General features: G+C 35.9%; 1 protein-coding gene across 10 annotated transcripts in view; it reads right to left on the bottom strand.

Moving 5' to 3' along the window:
* NEK10 (NIMA related kinase 10) overlaps positions 1 to 18,292 on the bottom strand; it is a 228,214-nt gene that overhangs the window by 38,310 nt on the left and 171,612 nt on the right. For 7 of the 10 annotated variants that reach the window (XM_038570664.1, XM_038570668.1, XM_038570667.1 and 4 more), the window contains 2 exons: positions 10,286 to 10,323; positions 10,046 to 10,186 (listed from right to left, as the gene is read on the bottom strand). In XM_038570664.1, the coding sequence (XP_038426592.1) occupies positions 10,046 to 10,186; positions 10,286 to 10,323 (179 nt within the window). Of the gene's footprint in view, positions 1 to 9,953; positions 10,187 to 10,285; positions 10,324 to 18,292 lie in introns of all 10 variants that reach the window. The other 3 variants (XM_038570669.1, XM_038570670.1, XR_005376940.1) reach the window with 2 other exon arrangements.

Genomic DNA, 18,292 nt, shown 5'->3' with positions numbered 1-18,292 from the left:
TATTGTAGAAAATCTATAGTCTTACTTCATGCTTGCTTTCTTTCTCTTTTTTCAAATAAGTGGTGACATATCATAAGGCTGGTGCTATAATTTTTTGTTTTCTTTTTGACCAAGTCTGTCATGGAGATTCTTTTTTATCAACACACACTGTTCTAACCAATTTTTATAACCACTATTAAAGAGTACTACATGTTCGGCATGCATCATAGTTACTTAGCCACTTCTGTTTCAAAGGGAATTTAATTTGCTTTCAGTGTCTCATGATTATAAATGATGCTGCAGTTAGCATACATGCACATGTCTCATTGTGCATAAGTATAAAAGATCTCTTAGGGTACATAAGAAGAAATCAAATAGCTAGGCCCTCAGATATATTTCTTTTTTTCAACAAATATATATATATGTATATATATATTATTATATTATTTATTTAATTTTATTTTTTTAAGATTTCTGTATTTATTTATGATAGACATAGAGAGAGAGAGAGAGAGAGAGGCAGAGACACAGGAGGAGGGAGAAGCAGGCTCCATGCCAGGAGCCCGATGCGGGACTCGATCCTGGGACTCCAGGATCGCGCCCCGGGCCAAAGGCAGGTGCCAAACGACTGAGCCACCCAGGGATCTCTCAACAAATATATATTTAAGTAGCTGAATCAGTTTGCACTCTGACGAAAAGAGAATCCATTTTTCTACACCTTAATCAACAGTATGTATTATCAAACCTTTCAATTTTGCCAATCTTTGTTTTATTTTGTGTTTATCTAAATGCTGGTGAGGCTATTGTACTTCTTGGGTGAATTTCCTGTTTGTAGCCCATGCTTCTTTTTCTTATTGATTAGTAAATGTTCTTTATTTGGTATGAATACTAATGATTTCATTATATTTTATATGTTAAGAGTATTTTTATCTAATCTGTTACTTCTTTTCAATTTAAAGGATATTTTCTATCCCTATCATCTAAACTAAAGGTTAATTTTTAGTCTTAGGTACCACCAGAACAGGCTCTCAGACATTTGCTGCTACCGTAAAATGGAAAGACACGTAAAATCCCATGACTAGTTCAGCACTAATCCTGGGGTGTTCTGGCGGGATTACTGAGATGTGAGTAATCTCATGAGTTAGGACTGGGGGAAAAAGGAAATCTGAGACTGGGAAGGATAGTTTTGTATACTGGCTGTACCACTTACAAACCCCCTTGGTTTCCTGAACTACTTCAGCTAATCCTGGGTATGAGAACCATTATTCCCCCTTTTCTATCTGATAAATGCTCACAAATTTTTATATATCCTCATATCAGATTTATGTTTATTTAGGCCTTAATAATTTTAAGAAAACAGGGATCCCTGGGTGGCGCAGCGGTTTGGCGCCTGCCTTTGGCCCAGGGCGCGATCCTGGAGACTCGGGATCGAATCCCACGTCGGGCTCCCGGTGCATGGAGCCTGCTTCTCCCTCTGCCTGTGTCTCTGCCTCTCTCTCTCTGTCTCTGTGTGACTATCATAAATAAATTTTAAAAAAAAGAAAACAATAGTGATAAAAATTCAAATAGATGTTGTTTCTAAATTTTTTATTGTTTATTTAAATTTTTAAAGATTTATGTATTTATTCATGAGAGACACAGAGGGAGAGGCAGAGACACAGGCAAAGGGAGAAGCAGGCTCCCTGTGGGGAACCTGATGCAGGACTCCATCCTGCGACCCCAAGATTACACACTCTGAGACGAAGGCAGACGCTCAACCACTGAGCCACCCAGGTGCCCCTGTTTATTTAAATATTGATTAACTTTCAAGTTGTGGCAAATGTTAGCTATACCATTCTGAGTTTTAAAGCATTCTCTCTCAATAAATCTTTCAGATTAGCATATGCTTCCTATCTTTTCACCAAAAACTGAAACACACATTTATGTTGATAATTTTGTCCTATTTTTATTAAAATAATTTTCTCTTTAAAAAAAAAAACAGAAGCTGATTATATTTCAATGTCAGTCATATATAGTATGCCTATGATTTGTATCTAAGTAGTTCCTCCTGAAAAAGACAGACAATATTTGGTCCCATTAAAATTTAAATCCAAGTTTAAAATTGATTCAATTTTAATTTCATTTTATAGTTTTATTATAATAGTGAACTTAATTCGTGGATTTAATTTTAAAACTTAGAAGGAAGTCACAAAATTCCTCATAAAAATAATTTATTTAAAGGTATCAGAAACTTTTAAAAGTAATATTTGCTATCTTACTCTGGTTAGCATGACCCTAAAGAACAATCCCCTCCCTCCACTCCTGGGATGGTACATTGGAGGACCTGGAGGAAGATCAGTGCTTTTTAAGCATGAATGTGGGGCAGACACTGGAACAGTTTTACATATTTAGTTTCATCTAGTCCTCAACAACTTGTGAAGGGCAATTGTTTTTATCTCATCTTACAGATAAAGAGAGTAAGATTAAATGGGGCATTTGGGTGGTACAGTCAGTTGGGCTTCTGACTCTTGATTTTGGCTCGTGAGATTGAGTCCTGTATTAGGCTCCATGCTCAGTGCAGAGGCTGCTTGAGATTCTCTTTCTTCCTCTCTCCTCTGCCCCTCCCCTCATGATCCCTCTCCAAAATAAATAAATAAATCTTTTTTTCTAAAAAAAAGAGGGTAAGATTAAGGAAACTGTCCAACAAGATCACAGAGGAGGTGACAGTTGGAACATGAAACAAGGCAGGTCCTAAAACACCACACTGACTCAGTCTAGACAGGAGCTGAGGGCTCCCACTTCTCTTTCTGACTCATCACTAGGACTATTCCTTTGGTTACCTCAAATATAAAATAATATTTATACTCCTTCCCAGGCCTCAAATACTATCTCTCTTCTTAAAAGGGTAACTATTTTTAACATGATGTTCTACCCATGCCTTTGAATGTTTAATGGATTAAATATTTTTGGAAAGCATCTGTATCTAATAAACTGGAAGCATTAGGTCTTTGTACAGTATACTCTCTGCTTTTTTATTTCATGGCACATCATAATGGCCAAGTTAGAGGCCCTTTCCTGGTGGTTTGAGACTTGATTTATGCTATACATCCAGTCTACTGAAACTACAATTCACAACACAAGTTCTGAAACTGGTAATTACTACAATTTTAACAAAAGATGGATTACACTGTATTCTTCAAGTTGACCAAGATATAGTATGACCTCCTATTTTTTCTGAATTCGCTTTGCTAAGAGTCTGGACTTTTTGAACAACTGCAGAAGAGAATGTTTTGGGCAGGAACTCCCTGAAGAAGCAAAGAATACTTTTACTCTATGAATGGGGCCAAAACATATATCGGCTTGTCTGTATTTGACCAAATGCCCCATTGAAAGACAATACAACCTTTCAAATTTTAGTATAGTGAAGCTTTACTCTTACCTCTTTCCTTCACTTTTCTAAAATGAAATAAAATAACTGAATTGTAGTTCAGATCTACAAACGTTCAACAATCCACCTCTAAGGCCAGTAGCATAGGAGGCACCAGAAGAAGTTCAACAAAGGATATTGTACTCACAAGGGTTCCTGAAAAGTTCACCCAGAAAACCACAGGGGATAGAGATTCGATGCAAAAGCTAGATTTGAGAAGACCATGGAGAATAAGGCCAGGATTTGATGTGACGGACGGTATATTTGAGTTCTGGAACTCAAGGAATTCAGGAACTCCTTCTGAGTTCCCAGAGGTGGGAACTGTTTCAGGCCCCTGAGATGGTGAGCTGACAAAATAAGAGAGTTTGCCCTATAGAAGTCTTGCTTTCATTCATGGTCACAGATGGAACCGTGGACTGGGAACCGGAAGTCAGGTTGTGCTGTTCCACTACATTTTTTGGATGCCAATGTGGAAGGATAACCATACTCAATAATCAGATTGGATACCAGCACAGGCAGTCTCAAAGCCTCAGGAACACAATGCCAAAAATACCACTCAGGAAAGAAGAACAGAGAAAAGAGCAATTCTCAGTTTGTTTGATTTTAATCTGACAGAGAAATCATCAGTACATTAAAATTTACATTTAAGGTAATTGATTGTCTTCTGATATGAGGAATAGGGGGCTTAACATAAAAATTAAGTTTGATTTTGGGAAAATATGAAAAGTTAGATGTTTATTGCTGAATTTATAGCCTAAAAATAGCATATGCATTTGGTCTAGTCTGTACAACCTGACTTTTCTCCACTGATTTAGTTATTTCTTTCACTATGCTACAATGACTATGCAAGTCATGCTTGCTCCCTTTATTCCTCCTAGAGGGAACATTTTTTTAAAAAAGTCAACTCAATTGATGTAACCCAGAATTCTCAAGAAGAAAATATTGTGATACAAAAACACACTATGTTCAGCACCATGGATGTAAAGACTAATCAGTCAAACTAAAGAACAAAACAAAACAGCACAGAAAGAGAAGATGGCATACCAACCCCCATTCAATTACCTGAACAAGAAGAATTTATCCCAGTCATGGTAAAGAGGCAAAATTATTATTGCTTAATTCTCTGACATCATGCTGAAGCATTTTCTAATACCTCCATTTGATCCCAGGCTAATACTATTGGGTAATGTCTCAGGATATCTAACTAAAAATCCACACCAACAAAAGTACAGGCAGTTTATAGGCTGTGGTGTTCCTGACTGCAGAAATTGATACACTGATCTGCCTTTATGGACTGATAGAGGTTAACCACAAAAACATATAGTTTTATTTCACCAGTCTAATGCTCAATTTAACAATGTTATTTCAGCTTTTCTTGACTAACTATACAAATTCCTGTTCTTCAAATGCTCTTGGAACCAGCTCTTTTATTCTCCATCTGGTTCCATCAATAATGGGTTAAATAAAACTAGGGCACTTGCCAAAGAATAACTTTAAGAAGAATTATGCTTTTGCCTTCCAATACAGTAGAAAACAATAAATAATTATATAAATTAAAAAAAAATTAACACCCTCTCTGAAATGCCCCAAATAATCTATGGAATCCATACTGAGGAATATCAATGAAGAAGGGGTGAGGTCTATAGGATGTCTGGATGACTCAGTTGGTTAAACAATTGATTCTTGATTTTGGCTCAGGTCATGATCTCATGGTCCTGGAATGGAGCCCTGCTTTGGGCTCCATGCTCAACAGGGAGTCTGCTTCAAGATTTTCTCTCTGCCCCTCCCACCACGTGCTCTCTCTTAAATTAATTAATTAATTTTAAAAAATTGGTGAAGTATAAGATATATGAGAGGGCAGGTGGTTGGGTAGGCCAGAATAAAGAGGTCTCTTGCCTCTTTCTCATTAATATTGGCTCCAATTGTCACTATCTTTAATATTCAAATTACTACATGACAGTAATTCAAAGGGGATTGTAAACACCCTGAAACTATTTTTAAATTCCATTAAAAAGTATTACTAAAAGCAGTTTGGAATTTGAGAGCTTAGCCTTTCTCCATTGATTCAATTATTTTGTACACTGTCAGGATCCGTCCAAGCCACATTGACCTCCCTTTCTTCCAACCAGAGGGTGGTGTTGCTTTCTTCCCCTCCTTCCACTTAGCCTTTCTATCAGGGCAAAAAACCCCAGGGAAGAGTTGTGAGCTAACATTTAACAGCCGATTTGCGATTTGCAAATTATGATCTTGGATTGGAACCATCAATAACATCTGTGAGACTGAGTATCTCTTTGGAAAGACATTATCTTACAAAAACGTGAAAAGAATCTACATCTCTAGGCAGCATTCACCTGGGACCTGTTTCCCTTGGCAGGAAGAATTAGGAAGCAAATCACCACTGGTAAAAAATTTGTTGTATCCCACCCCTTCCCCAGTCTTAAATCTAACATTAAAATATCACTGTTCCCTATTCTTTACATAATCATAAGATGACTTATGCAGTTGCTCTCAATAGCAAGCATAAACAATGGTTTATACAGTGGTAGTCTGTATTGGCTACTTAGTAAATAGTTTTCAGGGGCCTGACCTCAGAGGAAGTACTCAAGATATATTTAAACTATATAGAGATGCTTACAATTTGGTTGGGAAATCTAACCAATTTATCCAAATCCCAACAAACAATATAAGAAAGTATATAATTATATGCCAAATTACATGGTATAGACTAGTATTATAAGAAATTTGATTAAAATCCAGTGAGCACTTTTGTTATAGGATAACCATGCAATTGCCATGCAACAAAACAAGAGAAGGCATGTACTCCAAGTCACTTTGGCAATTGTAAAATTTAGTATTAATTGCTTTATGTCAATAACTAACTTGAAAGTAAGCTACTGAAGGTTGCTCATGACAAGGACTGGAATACTAAGCCATGCTCTCTGGAATACTTGGATGAAACACTGACTACTTTATTTAGATCTGACCTTTATGAACAAAAGACTTAAATATAAAAATAGCTTCTCAGTCATGTAGTAAGAAAGAATAATTAAGAACAGAAATCATGAAGTGACAATTTCTATTCAAAATGCAGAACATATGAATTCCCATCTATCAGCTCAGTGCTTGGCTGTTTGATGCTGAGAAATGGAAAAGTTAGCAAGGGAGAGGGAAATGTCAGTGTTAATCCAGTCAAATTAGGCCATACTCTAGGTTGACATTACATTTGCACTTTAAATTTGGGTTTGATTGGTGTTGCCCCAAAATTCACATTTGACCCATGCTAATGGCATACATATTATTAAAATGTACTCTGTGTACTCGACAAAGGATACATTTCTCATAATATGTTTTGGTATGATTTAGTTTTCACAAATATGTGGTACCATGTCTCCTACTTCAAGAGGAAAGACTTGTTTTTTTGTTGTTGTTGTTGTTTTTTAGATAAAACACACCACATATTTTCTGCCTGCAAAACATCCAGTTGTTAGATGGACACACAACAGAACCAACCAATTATTTTTAAGCAACTGGAGTCTCCGAAGAAATGGGGTACTTAATATAGCATAATCTTACATAGTAAGTAAATTGGATATAAAACTTTCCCAATTCTCTTTTCTTTCTATTGATTATATCACAGAGTAAATTAGTATAGAGCAAGTGTGTCATCCCCAATTCTCAAATAGTAACTAATATTCTTTCATAACAAAGAAAAGACCTTAGGATAAGTAGATAATAATATCCACTTAGAATTTAATAATATTGTTTTGCTTATACTTTATTTTATAATTGCCATCTATTTTTGGCAAGTGATTCTATACTGGTTTCCCATTTGTAGCAATAATATAAACTCTCCTTTAACTAAATTTAAGTTGAGGAAGTGAGTCAAATTAAGGAAACCTATATTAGGAAAATAGTAGTACAGATGATACTCAGATATGGTCAAACTTGTACAATGGTAAATAATCAGTGATCAAAATTAAGAAATAGAGGTAAAATATTTAACATGTTAAAAATGTGCATTCGTTCATTCAGTCCATGTTAGTGTTAATAGCTTCATCCATACAAGATAGAAGTTCCTAAGTTTTCATTTCTGTTGGTGAAGAAGTGCATGTATCTGTATATGGATACATCATATGTATAAAATAGGCATAAAATAAATTCTTTACCTAATCTAGTTAGTATCAAAAGACAGAACAGAAGGAATTTAATAGTGTTAACTTGAAATGGTTCCATAGTTTACAGTTCTACAGGAGTTTGGAGGTGCATTAAGTACTGCTGCATCACCACAGTATGAACCTAGAAGTTCACATTAGGAGTACCAGATAGAGAAAATCATATTACAATATAGCCACTTGGTACTCTAAAATCATAGCTCTCACCGTATTTTCTGCCATAGCATATGGAAAATGATGTTTACATTCCAGTTATGGCCCTGGGAACACATCCAGGTTTTAACAAAATTCTTCCCTCCCTGATAATTTATTTCCGGAATATTTAGACAATACAAGGCTGTGGCTGTTGGTTATACATAATGTTCATTTCGATCCAAAAAAGTGAAATCAAATGTCAAATAAATTATAATACATTAATATAGGATGCTTGTAAAAAAATTAATCATCTACACATTTCAGTGCTTTACCTATTCTGAGTAACAAATATTCAAGATATAACTTAAAACTGCCCAGACTAATAGTATCTCATGACACATTGGTCCAAACTTGTTTCCCTATTGTTGGAGAGCTTTATTAATGTCACCTTTTCACTTTCTTAGTTAGGCTAGAGACACAGAGGTAACAACTGGAATGCAGCATGATTTGCAGATGAGGTAAGCTAAGTGGATAGGCCTGGTTCCAGCTGTTTGTGATTTGATAAAGTAACAATAGTCCAAACTTAGTCACCACACTTTAAAAAGTATGACTTCTGTATTAAGCAGAAAAGTAATTTTGCACTAAGATAGAGAAAAATATTTATTTTATTCAACGGCAGAATAACCCATAAGTACCAACCCAAATGTTCTCCTATGTACTAATGTGTCTACAATATTAATAGAAACATAGCTCCCTTATGGGTGCATGCCAGCACTCACTGACAACATTATAGAATATTCTATAATATCTGCCACGATATTTTTAAAAATTGAATGCTTTAACAAACTGTAAGTCTAAGAAATATATTATATGTAAACTGTGCTATAATGCAGTTAGTTTGTTTAAAGGTCAAGAGATCAGACAAATTTTATGGACATAAAATAAGTCTTAAACTGGGCTAATTCAACATGCCCTTTAGGAAAAGAAATTCCTATTATGAATCACAACAGAGCTGTGAGTTGCTTACATAAATACGTTCTTCTGCCCTTGCTATTATAAAATCAATCAACAACCATTTTAGCTTCATGATTATGTTATGTATGAACTTACCTTATGCCAAACAGCATGGTCAGCATGATAGCTATGGACATCTTAATAACAAAACCACCTTATTGCATCTATGAGGGTATAAATGGCCCCAGACTGTCAGTAACTCTTCCAAGCAAATTTAATAAATACGAAGACACGGACTAATCTTACAGTAAATCAATTCACATCGCTTATGTTCACCATAGGTGTTAACTCTACAAAAGAATATGAATTAAGGAAGCCAAAATGAAAATAGCATTGGGCAATATTGCAAATTAACCAAAATAGTAAAATAGAACTATATACTGAAGAGTCATATATTCATACATATGTTAAAAGCACAATCACCATACTTTTTCCCTGAATCGTCCAGGTTTAGCTAACAGTTTAACTATTACTGTTGTACTTTGGTCCTCTTTAATAGAAATTCGAAACATTAACTAGCACACTCTGTTTTTCACCAAACCATTACTATAAACTTTTATGTTTTAAGAACCCATAATTTTTAAATTATTAGAAAAACAATGTGATATCATATTGTTTTAATCAAATACAAATAGAAATAACCAAAAAGGACTATCTGTGTCATAATAAAGGAGATAGACCAAGATAAACTTAACTCCCTCATATTATATAGGTTATAGAACCTATAGGTTAACCTATAGGTTATAGGTTTATATAAAGCTTATAGAAATATGAATATAGAGCACCTGGGTGGCTCAGTCGGTTAAGTGTCCAACTCTTGATTTTGGCTCAGGTCATGATTTCAGGGTATGAGACTGAGCCCTGTGTTAGGTTCCAGGCTAAGTGTGGAGTCTGATTAAGATTCTCTTTCTTCCTTTCCCTCTGCTCCTCCCCCTGCCCCCTTCTCTCTCTCTAAAAACACACACAAAATATAAACATAAAAGTTACCTTTTTTTTTTTTTTTTTTTTTTTTGCTAGTAGGTATGCATTTTAAGCACAAATAATTTAACTGGTTAACATCCCCACCAAAGCAGAAATGTAAAAAAAAAAAAATTAAAAAAAAGCAGAAATGTAAATTTTAGAAAAACAGCCTATAATATTTCAATCAAATAAGTGAACACAGAAAGCATTTTGATACTGTTAAATTGCCAAACTAATAACGGTTGACAAACAAAATGAAATTCTCCTGCTGTTTGTATTAAAATTACCTCCCAAGCATCATTCAGACATTTCAGGCCCAACTATAATTCTGTATTCGCCCATTGTATGCTTGACATCAACTTGATCTAATAAGTACTACCATGATCTTTGAGATTGCGAAGAATCACAGCGGGAAGGCTATGGGACTGCCACCCCGTCACTAACTCGGCCTCTAGCTCCTTAATGTGGGCCCTGAGCATGAGGGGTGGTACTTTCAGAAGCAGGTCAAGAGGCAGCAAAGCTGAAGAAATAAAAGGGGGAAAGATATGAAACTGTAACATAAATCACACTGCATATCAGAGAGGCATGCGTGAATTTGTTACTGCCAACACAGAATTACCTGGTCTTGGTCTGGATCCAATTCCACCAGTGAAGTCCCTGAAAAGAGAATTAGAGGCCGTTAGAGGACTTATTCAACTTGGATTTGACTAACATTGACTAAAAGCCTATATCTTCTATGGTTTAAATATAAAAATTTTAAAAAAGATTATCTTCCCTCCAGATGCTCTGAAGAGCTTAATAAAGAAGAAAATAAATGCATTCAAACCCACAACAGACCTCGCATTCCATAGGCACATGGAAGAACCCTGTCTCATCACAGTGCTTTATAAAAGCTCTAAGAATGATTAAGAGCCTATATTTTAGCATTTTGGGTAAATAATAAGAAAATTATTGTACTTAAAATCAAAATGATGATGTTATATTAAAAGTAAGTGTTTAGAGGTACATGGGGAGCTCAGTCAGTTAAGCACCCAACTCTTGATTTCAGCTCAGGTCATGACTTGGGGTCGTGAGATCAAGCCCCATGTCCAGCTCCATGCTCAGTGGGGAGTCTGCAGAAGATTCTCTCCCTCTCCTTCTACCCCTTCCCCCTGCTTGTGCTCTCTCTCTCTAAAATAAATAAATAAATCTTTTAAAAAATAAGTGTTTAAGGGCACCTGGGTAGCTCAGTCAGTTGAACATCTGACTTTTTTGCTCAGGTCATGATCTCACAGTCATGACATCAAGCCTTGCCTCAGACTCTGTGCTCAGCAGGGAGTCTGCTTGAGATTCTCTCTTTCCTTCTTCCTCTGCCCCACCACCCAACTCTCTCTCTCTTTAATATAAATAAAATAAGCCTGTAAAAATATGTCTAAAATTTTGCATGTAGTGTTTTTCTATGTTTTGTTCCTGTTGTCTTAAGAAAGAAATTATAACTCTTTCTATGAAATGAGATGACTTTTGCATTTAAGAGGATGACATATTTCCTTAAGTTTCCAGTGTTATTAACATTACTTGTTTGCCTTGCCCTAAGATCCAGACTTCCTGATCATTTTACATTTTTGTTCTCAGAGCCTTCTACCCCATGGAGGTGGCCTTACAGCCTATCAGGGCCAGCTGTAAATACGTTCAACTTTGTTCTTTCCACTGTTATCTCGAGCAAATTTCTTAATAGTTATTTTAGAATGAAATAAGAAACATCTGTGCCCTGACAAGTTATAAGAACTATATTAAATTGAATGCAACAAAATTTAATGCAATATTTCAGTCCAACAAAAACATACTCAACATCTCATCTCCTACATTCAAGGCACGTGATAGGTATCTGCTGAATAGGAATGAAGGGAGGAACTTAAATACAAATAAACATGGCTAATAAATCTCTTAACCTAACATTTTCATTTTAAGCATATGCATACCCAAGTTATGAAGCAAAACAAAACTGGCACTCATTTGCCCACTGCCCAACTCTAAAAACTGGTACTCATTTATCCACTGCCCAACTAGAGTTCTAGAATAATACCAAAATCTTTGCATCCAATGGTAAGTTCCTTCCCTATCCTCTTCCACTCCTCCCAACTACCCCCTAAGCCAGCTATCTCCTGACCCCATTATTTTCTCTGTCCCTTTCCCAGTCCAAGTTTTCAAGTCAGTGGAATTTGCCAGTCTTATACAGTTAATACACTCTCCCTAGTTCTGGGATAAGGGCCATGTTTACAGGAAAGACAACAGGTAACTCTTGCCCTCAGAAAGTTCAAAGGGGTTCATAATCTCAGTAGTATCCACATATGGGCAGAATGCCTCCTGGCTGAGCTGAGGAGCAGAACATCTGTTCTAGCACCTCATATCCTTGCTTACATTGATAAATCACAGCACATGGAAGTGAGTAACCCTGTGCCTTAGCCTTCTAGTCAGGTCTAGCACAGAAATATAATGCAAACCATGAACATACGTTTACATTTTCTGGGAGCCATATTTTTAAAAAGTAGAACCAAAAAAGTGATATTAATTTTAAGAACATATTTTATTTAACCAAATATATCGAAAATATTATCATTTCAGCAGGCACTAACTATAAAAATTAGTGAGATATTCGACATTGTTTCATATTTAAATCAATAGTAAAATGAAATTAAACAAGTCATTCCTCAGTCACGCTAGCTACATTTCATTTCAACTGTTCAAGATTCACATGTGGCCAGTGAACTCCATATTCAATAGTGCATGCCAACCTCTTTTCTGGAAGATGTTGGTCACTGTCTTCATAAACATTATGACCGAGGCTAACGGTCATGCCACATAGCTGCTAAGCCTGCAATAACTCTTGGCCTATCTTATATCTTAAACGGTGAATTATAATGTAACTCATGGAGATCTTTTACTCCTAAGGTTATAGGTACTTTTGATAGCTGATAACCACTCATATGCCGAATTAAGTAGATGACTATTCCAGGTGTCCTGGAGAATCCAAAATTTCAAACATTTTTACAAATTAAAAAATGGGCTAGAGATGTACATGAAACAGACTATCCTGACAATGCTGAGCTGCTGCCAACTTTGCCACTCCTTAATATAATTCTAAATTCCTCTTGAATGAACTTTAGGGGATCTTTAACCTAACCATCACACATTCATTCAGACAATATTTATTAAGGGCCTACTATGTGGAGAAACTATGCCAGACAATAGAGAAAAGGTGGTGAAAAGAAATAGTCCCTAGCCTTGGAACTTACAAGCTTGTAGAGGTATGGAAGAAAAACTGTTAATTTCTCTGGAGATTATATCCTGGATCCTAAGAAAGAATAGTCATCTGAAATTTCCAAATAGAACAGACTCATTGTAGCTAGAAGTGACACCATTTAACTATATGAATGCTGGGGCCACAGATGGGACAAAAGATTGAAATTATGCAGAGCCTGAGGGAAGTCTGCCTCTAGACTGAACTGGATTGAGTGCTTATGTCCAATAGAGCATTATGGCTGCAAAAGATAGTTTCTCATGATTGCATAAGCTGGAAAACAGACAGAAATAATTTAACATAGAGAGAACATTCCAGAAATGTTTCCTGGTGAAAAGGCTTCATATAATGAAGCTTGTGTCCTCTGAAACTTCTGAAATGGGAAGTAATTAATAGAACTTCAGGCTGATGAAACAGAATTTCAGGGGAATGGAAGGTTTCAAAGGATTTTGAAAGGTCATCCCTTCTAACTCTCTTTAGATCTGGGATGATTTCATCCAGATTTTATAAGCCAAAGCAGAAACTGAACTGGATTTGGGTGTTAGCCTACAATTTCTACCCCAAACCAATTATAGGTAAGGTGAAGACTGAAAGTATTAGGCTTTGCAATTTTTTAAATCAACTTTTCACTGAATGCAGGGTAAATTACTTGGATACTTATTGTGTCAGAGGAGTCCTGGCCATGAGGGAGACAGAGTTCTAGAATTTTATATCTTGTAAAATTCTTTTGAATATATTCTGAATCAAGGAAATATTTTCACATGTATGGGAGGTGCATTACATAATTTAGTTCAGTTGCAAAATGTATTAGTACTAGCTGATGTTGGTAAAAAAGGAGAAATATTTAACATTATGAAATGAAAGGGATGACTTACTGTATTAAAACAATGCCTTTTGAGGCTATGGTAATCACACCATCTGAGCTAACTAGCACTTTACTTCTTGGAAGTCTCTTTCAAGTAGCGACATTCATAAACATGTCCTGTGTGAAAGAACAACATTATGCAGGGTTGAGTTCTCCTGTCACCTATCAATAATGTTAACAGAGATGATGTCACTCCAGGAAAGGAGAATAGTGCCCCTGTGGCTCTCCACTCCTACTCCAATAACAGCTAGAAACAAACAAGCAATTAGCCACATAAGTTTAAAACTTGCACAAAAAAGGAATAAAGCAGTCTTACTGGTAACAAATCATTTCTGTAAGACTGCTTGATTGTGACATAGGCAGATAGTCTAGGTTGATTCTGGCAAGTAGCGATCAAGCAGTAGTTATTTAATTTAAGTAAAACTAGATGTGGGTTATGAAAAGGTGAAGTATTGAATACCCACAGGTCAAAATAAGCCAAACTTCTGCTAAAAGGAGGCAAGATCTGTAGGTCCTGAGGTTACACAAAGGTCTTTTTGGTTACATATATGATGCTGGATAATCTCAAACATCCAGATTCACCTTTGATGTGACTCAAAAACTAGAGTCAGATCACATCCTTGAATACAATTATGCATACCCTGATATATCAAAGAAGTTGTGAACCACAGGCATCTCCAATACTGCAAACATCCGATGCCTCAAACCAACCTGCTAACTATACCCTGTTGCCTTGGCAACAAGATGCAAGCAGGCATGGAGAAATCTTGTTGCCTGAGCAACAAAATCTTTAAAAAAACAATGAGGCCTAAAGCTGTGGCTATGGCAAAGGCTTATAGGTTCAAGTCAGTAGGTGGGATTTTAGTCCTATTTCAATGAAAGATATAGAATTTATGCTAACAGTTATTCACCTATTAATTAACAAGTATTTGTGGGCTGGCACCTGTGTGCAATCACTGCACCCTGAGAAATGCAAAGATGGATCAGGTATCATCTGGTATGTGCCAATACACAAAAATAAATATTAATTGAAAAAATGAATGGTCTTAAGAAAGCCATAATACAATGGCCAAAGCTTAGTAGGACTGAATGTATGAAATAATTAATGAGGTTGAAGCCCCTGAATGCATTCTCAAGTTCCACTATATAGGATAATTTATTTGTAAATTGAAATAAAATGTTATAATTCACTGGATTAGAAGCATCTATCAATGTACTGAGACTATAAAATCCAGATTAGAAACTGGTAAAAGTCAATCCCATTCTTAATTCTTTCCTGAAAAGTAGCAATGGAGGCAAGAGATTTTAGATCATTTAGATCACTGAAAATGATTAAAGTTAGAAATTTCAAAGGAAATCCTAATTATTGATTTTTTTGGTTTATTTCTTACTAATCCAGCTCTTGACTAACTCCATCAATGTCCACAAAACATCAAACAGCAACAATAAGGATATTCATTTAATATGATTATATCAAAAGAGATAGTATTTTGTGACAGATGGCTATGAAAAGTGAATTCTTCTTTCTCTCTTACTCCTTATGATTTCACAGATGTACACATCAAAATAAAAGATGATTTCCACAAACACTATCATGCACTTCAACCTTTCTCAATATATATGTGGAGTTCAAATCTCTAAAACTAGGAATGGAAAAATGGTATAACCACTCTTAAAAACAGTTTGGTAGTTTTTTAGAAAGTTAAGCACACATCTGCCATATGTTCCAGTCATTTCACTTTTAGGTATTTACCCTAAATTTATGTATTTATTTATATTTTTTAAAGATTTATTTATTTGAGAAAGAGAGAGAGAGAGAGAGAAACGGAGAGAGCATGGTGGGGAGGGCCAGAGGGAGAGGAAGAGAGAGAATCTCAAGCAGGCTCCACACTGAGCGCAGAGCCACATGTGCAGCTCGATCTCAGATCCTGGGATCATGACCTGAGCCAAAATCAAGAGTCAGTTGCTCAATCTACTGAGCCACCCAGACCTCTCAACCCAAGATTTTTAAAAATATGTATCCATGGAAAGACACAAATGCTCATCACAGCTTTATCTGTAATAGCCAAGTACTGGCACTCAAAAGTCCATTAACACATGAATAGAAAACAAACCATGATAAATCCATACAATGGACTACTGCTTCACAATAAAAAGGAATGAACTATTAATATGAAAACAATATGGACAAATCTCCAAATAATTATTCTGCTTAAAAGAAACCAGACAAATAAGAGTATGTACTGTATAATGTCATTTAGATGAAATTCTAAAATGCTGAGTAATCTAGAGTACAACAAGCAGATTAATGATTGCCTGGTGGGGGAGAGTTAGGAACATAAGTGAAGGTACAGACAGATATGAGGACACTTTCAGGTGAATATGTTCACTATCCTATTGTTATTGCATAGGAACATAAATATTCAAAATGTATCCAAATTTACATTTTAAATACGTGCAATTTATTTTGTGGGAATTATACCTCATTGAAACTGTTAAAACTTCTCACATTTTCATTCAAAAAGTCATTCAAATAGACTATCACATGACTTGTGAGCATTTGTTAAAAGCATTTTATTTAAAAATATGCCATAAAATTCATTTTTGTCTGCCTTTCGTTACTTACTAGGTGGAACTTATTGTTAGTCAATTCCAGTTATCTCATGGTTCTACATCCTCAGAGAGCTAACTGGTCAGCCTTTAGTAGAATGATTCTATTGCAATTAAGGCAGCTACTTGGTGACACTCAGATTGATAAACATCTGTAAGAGTAACCCAAGTGACACTCCTCTTAATGACTCTTCAATAACATACAAAGAATGAAGATGTAAAGTCAAATGTCCATTCTAGTAAGTCAAAAGCCTAAAAGAAAATTATACTATGTGACTATACATATAGTATGAATAACCTGTTTATTGTTAGGAAATGTAGGTCAAATAGAAGCTCCCAAGGTCTACTTCTGTAGAATGTAAAAAAATGCTACACTTGACATCTCCAGATTTTCTGGGGGGTCAAGAAAACTCTGGGAATGGCTACATGGATGGCAACTTGGTTGGGGAGATATCATGTCTAGAGACTTGGAAATGGAGATTTGGAGACTCACCTCTGCTTTGTGAATGGCTATAGTTCCAGAGCTGAGGAATGGGGTTCTCTTTACTGATCTGGCACCTCAGCTTTCAGTTTGGCTTTTAGTACTTTTGGTGATTTGGGGATGGAGGCCTGAGATTCTGGGGAGGAGTTTTGCAAGGAAAGGGGCCCAAAGGAATTATTGGCTGGTTTCATGTCATTTCTGCTAAGTAGTTCATAGAAGGAACAATTACTTCTAAGAGTTGAGCCTGGAAAACATTTCATCATCTAGTAATGTCTTGGATCACCAGGATGCCTTCCAGTTCTAATAGGATGTTTCCTCTCACCAGCCTTGATACCAGTATTTCTCTGAGGAGAGCAGAAGCTGCCCTTCCTAGTTCCATTTGCAAGTCTATGCCAAGTTATTAGGGAGGTACTTTGGTTCTTTAGCAGACAACTGGCTTAAAATCTGGCCCTTGATATCTAGGGTGACAAAAGTTCAGAATTTATGCTTAAGTTTCCTCTCTGAACAATTTTAGCCAAAACCAAATTTGAATTCTAAGCTCTAGTAAATATGCTCAGGTCAAACATGTACTTACCTGTGGGCTTTTTCTCAGTGAGATTAATTCTCTTATTTTAAGAGCCAATTAAGGCACCCCAAAGAGGAGAGCTGCCCCCGGTCTCAATATAACTGGTTCCCTACTTTTTATGTATACAGAAAAGCCAAAAATTTCTCAGGCTTGATTTTCTATTTATTTTTATTCTATTTCCTAGCTTTGCTATCTTGTTTTAGGTTCTAACTTCTATTTTAGCATCTAAATATTTTCTATTATGTCACTTTGCTCTTTTCTTTTAGATTCTAACTTCTCATTTAGCCTCTAAAAATTTTGCAGGATGGCTTCACATTTCACATAGGTAAACCAAGAAACCCAGAAAGTTCCTAAACAAGTTAGATTGCAAATATCTTTAGATTTAATGACTTTTAATTTAGAGAATTATAAATACATTTTAGAGTTGTCTTCTTTTAATTTAGAGAAGCTCTGGGGATTACTTGGAAGGAATTAAAAAGTCATTAATCTCCTCTCCCCTCATTTGGCATGAATCATAGGATGTCTTTTTTCATCTCTTCTCTCCTGAAGTCTGCCCTTATTGCCCTGTTACACTCTGAGTTCCTTGAGGGAAGAGAGCTCGTCTTAAACTAATCTGTGTTCCCTGATGGGGTGTCACACGGTACCACACATGGCACAGCTTTCAAATGTTATTTTAGCTCAGGTCTTATTTACCTATGCACCTTCTGATCCATCAAGCTCAACATTTGGGCCAATTTCCATTTTCCACCTGTTGACTTGGTCAGTAACCACAAGTTAAAGGGGTTAATGTAATTGCACTCTGTAATATTCCTTTTCAATGAGTTTCAG

Source organism: Canis lupus, chromosome 23 (genome assembly GCF_011100685.1).
Source record: "Canis lupus familiaris isolate Mischka breed German Shepherd chromosome 23, alternate assembly UU_Cfam_GSD_1.0, whole genome shotgun sequence".
NCBI lineage: Eukaryota > Metazoa > Chordata > Mammalia > Carnivora > Canidae > Canis > Canis lupus.
This window is presented reverse-complemented; position numbering and strand designations above follow the sequence as displayed.